At 39.1% G+C, this 12,358-nt stretch overlaps 1 protein-coding gene across 3 annotated transcripts in view; it reads right to left on the reverse strand.

The window, feature by feature from the left end:
• The window catches only part of TPD52L1 (TPD52 like 1), a 38,564-nt gene that overhangs the window by 8,311 nt on the left and 17,895 nt on the right, over positions 1-12,358 (reverse strand). For 2 of the 3 annotated variants that reach the window (XM_009480458.1, XM_009480457.1), the window contains exon 3: positions 8,515-8,616. In XM_009480458.1, the coding sequence (XP_009478733.1) occupies positions 8,515-8,616 (102 nt within the window). Of the gene's footprint in view, positions 1-1,465; positions 1,481-8,514; positions 8,617-12,358 lie in introns of all 3 variants that reach the window. The other variant, XM_009480454.2, reaches the window with a different exon arrangement.

A 12,358-nucleotide genomic window follows, 5' to 3' on the forward strand; every position in this document is an offset into this window, starting at 1 on the left:
TCAGAAATGGGGGCTGGGGCAGGGGGTAGAAGCTATTTGGCAAGCAGGTGGGACAGAGAGATTTTATATGAACTGTTTGCTGTTGTGTGTATTTCAAGGCTACTGCTAAGCTCAGATAGACAAGAACTGACAGCAGACAAGACAAATGTTTCATGTTCAATTTTGCACATCATTTTTCAGACTTATGAAAGATTAGGCCAAACATTTCACAAGTGCAGCAAATCTTTAACAATCCTAGTTAAATTAAACAAGCGTGCTTGCCATTTTAGTCTTGTAACACATGACAAATAGGCAAAAATAAAAATTTGGAAGTATTTCAGTATAGGCTGCTCCTCTTCTAGTAGCAAAACATTCCAAATGCAAAGGTTTAAGTAAGATTACATTGTGCCAAATTAAATTCACACAGCTGAGAGATGGCATGTGACAGACAATCTGAATACTAAGTGCACATTTCACTGAGTTCATCTTTTAATTTCTCTAAAAAGGTAAGGATGCCAGTCATAGAAACAGTGACAACATCTTTTACTAGAAGCCTAAAACACTAAGCTCTTTTAAAGACACACGTCTGTGACAGTGATCAGTGCAGAGGCAAAGAACAGACATCCTTTCTGACAAAGGTTGCTAAATATTACATTTGCGTTTCATGTCAGAGTGAGATAGGAAGGTCAATCTGTGCCCCATTTTTAAGTTTTCTCAGTGAAGTTAAGAGTCCATTTTGGATTACTTAGCTGAACAGAAAAATTGTTGAGCTGTCCCATGCACTGGTGATGCCCCCAAGGCCAGAGGGACTGTAGGGGATTTGGGGCTGTTCAGCCCCTCTGCTGGGTGAACTGACATAAAGCCAGACTGCTTATAGAATCTTTCAGCACACATAAAACTGTTTTATAATTCATCATATATTGAATTGCTTTACAGCATCAATAAGTTCAAGCTCTAAATATAAAGAACCTTTTTAATAATTTTAAGAACTTGGCCTACTATTGGAAATTTCCCCAGGACTCGAGACTTTTAAAGAGTCACCGTATACACTTCACAACTAATATGCTTTTGCTTTATTGAAGAGGAGGTTATGAAATTCTTTACACAATCTTTATAAAACTCTGCTGGCTGAACAGAATTTTTACTGAGCGCTTGTTCTTTGTCTTCCAACCTCTGACAGAAAAAGATGGTTGAGAGAATGGGAATACATATAAATAGGTTTTCCCAAGAGCAACATCTTTTGAATGTGTTGATTATTTGAATTTGAGACTAATCTCAAAAGCAAGGCAAACACACTCTAGCCACTTAGTCCAGTCCTTTCCTCATTATACTCACCATGCTGTAAAAACGAGGCATTACAGTGTAAGTAGCATATGTTTTTATCATATATAACAATGCTGAAAGGAAAGAGGTTACTGCATTACATTCCATAAAACAAATCCTGTCAAATACAGAGACAGTATTCAAGGAGAGTAATGTGTCTTACCCAATTGAATGTGATCTGTGGTGGATGCACAAGGAAAGAAAAGCAAGAGTTAAAGGTATTAAGAAAATGTAACTAAAGTAGACATATATATCTGTAGCATGTCAAACTGCCTGAGGAGAAAAATAGTCATTAGCATTCAAATCTTTATGCTGGCATTCACACTAGAACGTGGATCAATTGAGATTCCTTCAAAGCAAAAATTTTCACACGCTCCTTCACTACGCAGTCACCTATTCTGTGTACAATGAAGAACAGTTTGTGTTCTTTTCATTAGATCAGATTTAAACAATGCTAACTGGTTTCCCTCCCAAAATCCTACCTTAATCTAATTAAAAAGAAAGTATAGGCAAACTGGAATTCTACATGTGTATCAGCAACAAATGTCTTTTTTTCCCTCTGGACTTCTTAATCATCTCTCAGTTGAGAAGGATAAGGAAAAAACAAGGGGCTTTTAATTCCTAAAATGACGTTTTCTAAAATACTTCTTCCTTGTTGAAAACAATACTTGAAACACTTTGACACTGTTTTCCAGCTCACAAGAAACTTAATTAAGGCAGCAGAACTGGGAGAGGCACACTGATATACAATATTCAAAGATTGTCATTAAGGTTCCAAAGTCGAGAAATGATGAGGCAGACAGCCTCTCCTTCATCTGTGTGTTATTGATGTAGTCTTTAATTACAGACTACTTCAAAGAAACACCTGCCTCATGCAGTGAGCCACACAGACGGTGCATACTTAATGAACATCTCTTCAATACTTATTTTTCACACCTTTTTTCAATGTGTGGTGTGATGCATTATTTACTGCACAATATTCATACCTTCCTCTGAAGAAAAGCATTGATTTCTTCAGGGTTATTTACAGGGCTCATCATCATGTATATTAGTGCTTCTCAAACATTCATGGATTTATCTTCACATTTCTGCTTAGACCAGCTTAAGTAATACTGTTGCCATACGTAGCCTCCTTTTACTACCTGCTGACTCCCAGTAACACCCACCCCTTTCTCCATGTTAATGTACATACTTGTACAGCTGTATGATAGGGAAATCTGTGTTACCGCAGAGCTCTAAAAACCAGCACAAATGAAGGGGCGAGTGTCAGCAGAAATAAGAGAAAACAACTGCTTCACCCATCAGCAAAAGAAATGCTTACAAAATCACATTCTGAAGCAAGACATATTACTAATTCCTTTATAGAGGATATCAGAGACACAGAGGTTTAAGAATGGTAGTTTTAGGTATGACAGCTAGAATATTGCAAGGAATTCAGCTCCCAATAGAACATCCCTAGATCACGAAAATCCTGGAAACGCACAGCAAAAGGCTGTGTAAAAACTCCACCACCACCACAAAAAAAAACCCCAAAAGGCACAACAATAAAGGCACAGCAAAAATCAACTCCCACAGCACTAAAGCAGATTAATTATATCTGAGCCACCTCCAACAGATATTGGCCTAACCTGCTTCTAAAAGCCTCCAATGAGAGAGATTCCATAGCCTTCACCTTCAGAAATAACCTGTGCCCCGTTCAGCTTTACAGCTGAACGCTTTTCCTGATCTCTCACATTAACTTACAATATCCTCCCTCTCCTTTCATTATTCAGCCACATTTGTCTAGCCTAAAAGCCAACTTGTTCAAACACTCTCAGTGAAGAGAGTATTATTTTCTGAAGCTGATTTTTTAAGATTTATTTTTCACCCCATTCCTTCCAGTTCATCTGCACACCCTTCCAAGGGTGGTACCCTTGCACTGGCCTGAATACTCCAGCTGAGTCCTTATCAGAGCTGAGCAGAGCAATCCTCTCCCGAGTCTTACAGACAACACTACTGTAACACTTGCTGGAATTAAGTATGCATTAGCAATGACAGAATGACAGCATTGAGTCCTCCAGCATTTGTGAGCCACTAGCCTAGCACTTGCTAGGCCCTTATCTGCAAAGCCACTACCTTATCTGCAAAGCTTGGCTGGTCAGTGCTCCCCATTTCTGCTTTTGACTGTTTTCCATCTGTCAATAAAGCACCTTACACTTTCCTACACTGAATTTTATTTTATTATTTAAAATAAATTTTAATTCTAATCCTGCTGTCTGAAGTGCTTGCATTCCCTCCCACTGCAGTCATCTGGGGATTTTAAGCGTACACATGATGCCATCATCTAAACCTGTAATGAAAATGCTGAAGTACTCTTCAGACTCAGGACAGATGCCTGCAAATTCCTGCATTATGGTGAGCTACTGAGACTTATTCTTTGAAAATAATTTTCAACCCCCTATGCCCTCTTCCTGCTAAAGCAGTAACACCTAGACTGTATTTCTCTAGTTCACTCACAGGAGCAAAAACAGTACACTCAGCCTTATCAAAGTCAAGCTCTACCACATGTCCTGCCTCCCCTCCATCCTCTATGACAGGTGCTGTCAGTTCAAGAGAATTGTTCTTGGCAAACCATTTTATGTTTTTGCTGTCATTCTATCTTCTAGATGCTTAGAAATTAACAGGTTAATGCATTCACGCAGTATCTGCTTTGTATTTCCCGGAACTTCCCTTGCCCCTTTCCAGAGGGATGAACTTTGCCTTCTTCCATGCCTCTGGGACCTCACGTGCCTTCTGTGCTGACTCCTGTCATCTCTGAGGGGCACATTCAACTGCCACAGTCGTGCCCCCAAGCTCTCCCTCCCTGCAGTCTTCTGTCTCTTTCCACATGTGCCTTCCAACTCCTGGCAGGAATGAGGCATTATATTACCTTTATTCATCTTTAGAGCTGGCTCATCCCAGGCACTGGATTTGAAAGGGGCCTGTGCGATCATGTAATTAAAGAAAATGTAAGAGACTTTTGAGTGAAAGATGTATAAGCAGTGTAACTGCTGACATCCAAATTTGCATGCATGCCTTTGTTAGCTTAATCTTTAAATGCATTTACTTGTGTAGTAGTAATTTATGTGGTAGTGCACATGTAGCAGTGTAGTGTACGTAGTTTCCTTTTTTTTTTAAAGCAAATAAAAAAATCAGAAAGTCTCCCACTTGGTATCACAACTTATTTCTAAAAAGGCCATCAGCAGGGCTGAAACTCTTAGATCCACATGGACAGCTACAGAGCAGTCCAGCAGTACTGCATGAAAAGATCCAAACTTTATCAGTATGCAAAGGAGCAAGGGATAAATACACTCAATTTTGTATCACATCTGTGCTCTACATGGCAAGAGCCATGTTGAAATGTCAGTGTAACCTCTACTTCTGAGAGATCTGAGCCCACGCTGCTGCCCGATAAGTGACCTGGGACTCCCCTCTTTCCCTTTGCCTTCCTTCTACATGTCAAAAAGGACATGGGGTGGAGGTGCAACAAAAAATCCTGATGGCCTATCATTAATCATAAGAGCTATTCATGAAGAATATATTATCTTAACTATATTACTAGTGCCTGGTTTGTATCCTAAAGCAAAAGTATGTGCATACTGGTTTTATACACATTTCTGGTATTTCTAGTAGCATGCTAATATTAAATAGAATGCATTACAACTGTAAAGAGACCTTACAAGCACTAATAATTAATAAAAAATGTAGATGATGTAAAACACTAATGATTATTCATGCACAAAATGAATTACAGAGTTGTGACACTGGGAAGCTGGGGTGGGGATGAAAGAGAAGCACAGCAGCCGCATGAAAAGCACTTTGTCCCAAAAGGGTGGCTTCTCTGTTCTTTAGGACACATGGAATTTTGTCATTTGTCTGTCTTTCTTGTAGATTTCATCTTCTTGAATTCTAACCCAGTAAAACAGCACATTCAGAGGAGTCTATCTAGCCTGTTACTGATATATGATACTTTAGTAAACATTTTTAGAGATAATACATGATGAAATATCTTTCAGGTTATTAATTAAGACCCCGCATCTTCAGAACAGAAATATATGTATTTCATGTGGTGCTCTGTACAGCGGACATAGCAGGCAACCTGGAAAGCAGCATTTTGTTTCACAAAGGCAGCAGGCTTCAATATTTAGAGTCAGGCTGACCATAAGCCCTTTCAAAATCACCATTGCCACAGGTGGGGGGTATAAAGGCCAAACACACCAAACACACCAGACTGCTGAACGTACTGGGAATTATGATGATGATGATGATAGGGATTTTAGAAATCAGTTTCAAGTGTCTGCTTTGACTGAAAGCAGAACAGGGATTTGCATCTGGATGCCATTGGTGACTACCAGCCTTAATGCCTGACCAAGAGAATTAAGCCAGAGCCTGATGTTTGTTTAAGTCAGCATTATGGGAGGGGGCGGTGATAATCCATATACTAGATCACTGAAATAAAATGATTTGGATTAGCAAAAAAGCACGCAAGCAATGAAACAAAGAATGCATACCCCCTTACAGCTTCCTCCCCCAACCATGGCTGGCATTGGAGTGGGAGAGGGGAAGATTTTTAAAACCAGGTCATTTAAGTGATAAGGTTTACAGCGTGACCCCACACAGAACTGCACCTGCCCAAATTGAGCCAAGATCTTAGGCCAGCTTTGTTGCTGAGGGAAGCATACTGACCATTACTCCAGATTTAGGATGTTCAGCAGATGCAGAAGACCCAAGTCATGCCATGCTTTATATAACTACAGGATACTGGTTATACCGCTTGCTGCTTTATCATCAAGTGTCAAGGAAACTCTCCTAACTGAGAACTTAACTGAAAACAGTAAGCGTCCACAAAAAAATGGCAGTGCTGGTATAGTTCATATTTGCCTGAAAAATTCCCAACCAGGTTCAAGGTAATCATTTTGATCAAAGAAAGCTACTAGAAACAAGCTTCTCGATTAATCAAAATGCTTATGGACTTAGCCTCTGCTTTGAGCCCTTGCCTAAAGGGCTAACGGGATAAATACCACCCATCTGCTTTCCAAGTGCTACTCAGAAGCATGATCACCATGGGGGTGGGGTCTGATCGGTAAGAAAAAGGAATTTGGGAACAGTGATTAATTAAGGGAAATATTAGAGGAAAAACATGCTTTATTACAGTGAAGACATTTCTGCCTTTGCAGTTAATCTCACACCCTGTGCAAAGCACAAGCAACAGGACCTGAGAAGTACTGAATTGTTGAAGTTGTCCATGTCTCCCTGATCAAGAGCCAGTCTTGGAAGTATTTGCACACAAAGAGTTCTTTGGTCACTGCTGTGGGATCTAAAGCATGGAAGCAGCAACGGGACCTGTTCACTGAGCAGTGGGCTTGTCCTTGTTGCAGGAGGAAGTGTTAGGAAAGAACAGAAAATGAAACACAGGATATCTTGCTGCCACATGCAGCACATGCATCTCATGCATTTCTCAAAAATACAGAATACAACTATGAATGCAGGGAAAGCAGTAAGAATAAACGACGTAGGAAAAAGCCTTGTGAAAGCAACTCATGCAACTGGAGCCTCCGTGTGGAAAAGACGGAACTGAAGTGAAATATGATAAAACCACAGGAAATCATGAGTGACATGAAGGACAGCAGAAGGACTACACTCACTGTTTCTCGTAACAGAAGAGCCAGAAGGCATCAAAGAAAAGATCGGGAGACTAAGAATAGGGAATGAATGAACAAACAAACAAACCACACACTTTACCACATAACATCTGTTCATCTGGGGAGACATGAGGTGTTATGCATGTCAAAAGCTCATACAAGTTAAAATAAATTAAAAAAAAAGAGATAAATTCATGAAGAAAAACCCTTCAAAGACTTTTAAATGAAAGCTCAAACCTCTGTTTTAGAAAGTTTTCAGCTCTCAGATTGCGGAATGCTAAAAAAAATGCACTAGGAAAATGTAACTGCATGCCTCCTTATTCTTATATCCTTTTCTAGGCATATACTACCTATGGTTGTTTAACCGTATTGAGTCAAACAATTCTTAGTTTATGTTCATACCCTTGTTGCAAGTCACTCACTAGATTTCCATTTTAAACTGCAATGTGGAAAAAGACATTGTAAAGCAGATCATACAGTAATGAAGATTTTCCTTTTTTAGTTTCACCTAGAAAAACAACAGTACTTCTGTAGAGGTTTTTTTTAAGCTGTATGTAAAAGGTAGGTATAAAGGAGGGACTCTAAAGATTTCTTAAGATTCAGATTAAAAGTAAAAAAGTGGAAAAAATAAGTTTTAGCTGCCAAGAACTATGTTTCAGCCATTTGCAGAAAAAAACTCCATATATATTTGAAATAGTGTAAAATGGATTCCCATAGATCTTAGGATATGGTTACCTCATACATTACAAAATGACCAAAAAAGTGAGTACATACCAATATCTCTAATAAACAAGACCCTAATTCTGCAGCTCAAACCATATACTGTAGAGTTACGCTTGTCCGTTTATTTCATCACAAAAAATCAACTCCCTAAAACACCAGAGTTCTGTAATCCTGCTACCAACTTGAAAGCTGAAGTGCTGGTTTACAGTGTACAATTTCTTCATTTATGCTTTCATTCTGAGGAACTGTAAGACCAACACTTTTAAACATACATCAACATATAAAGCCTGACATTTAAGTTGCATTTAAGTGACAGTTCTCCTGACCTCAACTCCTGTTACTTTCATCATATCTTTTTTTATACATGCAACTGCAGAACAAAACTTTGCCTTTGTACATCTTGAAAAAGCTGATAAAAAATAGCCCGGAATATGTTTTTTGATTTATCTTGCCACAAGCAGCTCCAAGGCAGGCTTGTTTTCTTCAGATGATGTTGGTCTCCAGAATCCATGCATGAATAAAACTGGGTTAATAAAGACCAAATAGCAATTTTTTGTTCCATTTTACTTGTACATTTCCCTGAGCTTGCAAAGTTATCCCAAAAGGATTTCAAATTGCACTTTCTTTTTTAAAACCAGGACTCAAATAAGAATTATATCTTCATTCATTGTTATCCCTTCTTTTTGGTTGAAACCATGAATGTTATAAAATACTGACTGCAAAGTACTTGAACCTTTAAAATACTAATGTAGAAGTAAAAGAAGAGCTGACAGATGACTTATATTTCTTGTCCTCAAAATAAGACCAGAGAAGCAGCAGATCCCTATACCTCATATCTCCGAACTTCTTGCTGATAGCAGTTCCTACGTTGCTGATAGCTGCTGTTGCTTTTTGTCCTGCATGGCTCAGGGTCTCATGTGTTTTCTTGTAACTGGAAACAAAAAATAGCACAGAAATAGTGACAAGTATTAAAAAAGAGAGGCTAGAATCCCCTACAATTAATTCCCTTTTCCCTTATTTCCACATCTTAAAGTCCCATCCACTGAAAGGTTAAGAAACATAGCAACTGTAGCACAAAACAAGTTACAAAGATGCCCACTTCTGCACAGCTTCCTAAGTGCAGTTCAATCCTAACGTGAGCAAAATGCTCTCCAGAGAATCTTTCACTCTGTCTCTCCCCCTTGCAGATAACATTCCGAGTGGGTCAGCGCAAGCTGTTTAAAGGTAGAATGCAGTGATTTGTGGAATACCTGTTTGATACATTTTCTGTAAATTTACATCAAGTTAGCATTCTCACAGCAGACACTGACTTGGTAGCAAAATCTGCTGTCTAAAGCATAGAAAAGAATCAGGACATACAAACTCTGTTCTTCCATGCATATACATATTAGGTACAGTTAAAAAATGTACTTCAAAATGATTTATTGACATTTCAATTTAGACAAAACTGATTGAATCTGTTTCCATATGCTACAATTTTACTTTTTAAAAATTTCTTTAAAGGAAGAAGGTTTTGGGAGAGAGAAAGAAAGAAAGATGAAAAAATCTAGACAGTGAATGCATATTCTTAATAACATTGAATCCTTTCAGAAGTCACTCATTTCACATATAGCATACACATTCAAACACAGAATCATCTTAATTTACTGATCCGGAATATATGCTCTGACCCACGTAGACCCTTCAGTACAGTTAAGTTGCATTCTCAGAGTAATCAATAAGCTTTCTGCACAGATGCTTTTTTGCTGAGTAAACTAAGTCTGAGCACGTCAGAGGCTTCCTTCCGAGTAAATTATCTGATACTCCCAGTGACGCAGACATGCTCAGAATTAGAAGTACTGACCTAGTAACAAAAGGAGAGCACATTATAATCAGTCTTGTACCCTGTGGTGTGCATTGGCAGACAAGAACTGAAGAAATGATCATGAAAAATTCAGAAATACAATTCCACTGGTTCTACTTCTTCTTTGAACAAAATCTGTAAGATCTCAAATGTGTACCAAAATGCACTGGAGATTAATAAAAAAATCCCACTGCCTAATTCCTGAAAAAGAGTATTTGCTTCTTACTTTTAGGTATATGAAAGCAATATAACTTCGTGGAGGCAGGAGGGGAAATAAGAGAAGATTAACATTTGCAATATAGCACATCACATTTTATGTCGGGTCCTTTTAGACCTAGCAGTAGCTATTGCTGGAAGTCCTCTGTTGGGGACTGTGTTTTTCAAACCACAGGTTAGAATGCACATGCCAAGTAATGCTGTATTCTTTCAGACAACAGTCTATCAATAATTACTTTTTCCCAACATAAATACTCTGATTTTATGTTCCTAAGCCACAAAATATCTTACAGACTACTGACCTAACAAGTTCTAAAACTGCCACTTGAAATGGCTCATGCTGTGAAGGTGCTTGTCTCTATCTTCACTGACTAGCAAGGCAGTCTACAGGGAGCAACTTAGGCAGGGTACCAAATCTCTAGAAAAAGAGAGTTAGATAAGCTGAATCAATCACATGCAAAATGTTGAATGACAACAAGGGCTAAAACATTGCAACAGTGACAGAAGGAGCACTAATTATAATTAGAAAGGAAGGAGCACTGGTTATGCCTGTTTTATTTCTTCTGGCAGAATACAAAGACGACTAAAAAGACTGTTTTCACTGGGTTTCCTTTCTCCTCAGCCCTGCTGTCTGTCCCTGGACATAGCAAGATTGCAATGCTCTTATTTCACTGAGGCCTCATTCTCTAGCTTAACCAGTTTAATAGCTCTGTCATTCTCTTGCTGTCAGTGGACATACTCTCATATAAACTAGAGTGGGATGAGACTCTAAAATGATGTTTCAGTCAAACTATGAGCATGTAGCTTTTTGGCAAGTGTTGCCTATGGAAAAAAAAAAAAATCAAATATTCTAATGCCAGTGGGGTTTGGGGGTGGGGGGGGGACACGGACGGACGGACATTTCTTAAAATGCCTACATTATTGCATATAAGTCTTTAGACTTTTTCCTAACAGAGAAGTTTTCTAAACCATTCAGCACAAGCGGAATTTTGCTGACGACAAAGGAGTCAAAGTCCACGACTTGACTTCCAGGTCTAAAAGGTCCTTGGCAGCAGAGCCTATTTATGTACAGGTTGACCGTACCTAGTAAAATACTTTACAGATATCCTTCTGAACTAATTTTTTTTGAAAAAGACACCTTGGAGTTCATTTTATTCACAGGCCTATTTAGCTTTATGAAAAAACATCTCCATGTCTTACCCTTCTGCTGCAGGTTCTTCACACTATGTAAAACTGTTAAGAGACTAGTCCTAAATGCTCCATACAGCAGACACACTCAACTTTAATTGAGAAACATTAGAGTCCCCTACATATTTCTGAACATTCTGTTGGTCAGAACACACTTTCTGGGAACTGGCTGAAACAACACTGATTTTGGCATTCCAACTAATATTGTGCTGTCTCTGTAAATCCCACAAACCCAACATCCTCCCCAGTATTTCCACTAGCAAGGAAGACGTGGAGGCTGCATTTATGTTCCTAATGCTTTTGACATTACATAACAGTGTAAATCCAGCTAAGACTGTTACACAACTCGTCTTTTTTCAGCACCAACTTCAGCAGAAATGACCTTTGCCAAGAACCTCCCCTCTCCCCAGTGTCGTGGTTTAACCCCAGCCAGCAACTAAGCACCACGCAGCTGCTTGCTCACTCCCCCTGCCCCGGTGGGATGGGGGAGAGAATCGGAGGAGTAAGAGTGAGAAACTCTCCTGGGTTGAGATAAGAACAGTTTAATAATTGAAAGAAAGTAAAACAATAACAATATAATAATAATAGTAATAATAATATACAAAGCAAGTGATGCACAATGCAATTGCTCACCACCCGCTGACCGATACCCAGACAGTTCCCGAGCAGCAATCGCTGCTCCCCGGCCAACCCCCCCCAGTTTCTATACTGAGCATGATGTCATATGGTATGGAATAGCCCTTTGGTCAGTTTGGATCACCTATTCTGGCTGTGCCCCCTCCCAGTTTCTTGTGCACCTGGCAGAGCATGAGAAGCTGAAAAGTCCTTGACTAGCATAAGCAGTACTTAGCAACAACTAAAACATCAGTGTGTTATCAGCATTCTTCTCCTACTAAATCTGAAACACAGCACTATGCCAGCTACTAGGAAGAAAATTAACTCTATCCCAGCCGAAACCAGGACACCCAGAAATACTGAAGAAGAGCTTTAAGGAACAGAAACACAACAAAGGTAAAAATGCAGCGCAACATCCAATACCTGTCAGCAGAGACAAGAAACAGTAATTTGCATCTCAGTAGACCTCACTGATAGTTAGCTTAAAAATCAAGCCCTCCCCCATCCCTGTCTCTCCAGCGTTGTGCATATAACTGTGCCTTCTTCATAAATAGATTACCTTTCCACAGAGCACATTACCTTACTGTATTTAGTTATGCTTTGTATTGATATACAGTACAGTATTTTGGCTCAGATATTTTTATCATCATAGTTGCATCATATCTACAGCATTCATTTGATACCTTGCCAAACACTCTGGTAACAATGATCTCCAACACATTCTCTCTGACTTCTGGGAATCTTCTCAGTTGTATGTAGTATTAATAATCTGAGCCAGCAATTTTCATATCCTCATGTAACACACACCAGT

This window comes from Pelecanus crispus, chromosome 3 (genome assembly GCF_030463565.1).
Source record: "Pelecanus crispus isolate bPelCri1 chromosome 3, bPelCri1.pri, whole genome shotgun sequence".
In the NCBI taxonomy this organism is placed as follows: Eukaryota; Metazoa; Chordata; class Aves; order Pelecaniformes; family Pelecanidae; genus Pelecanus; species Pelecanus crispus.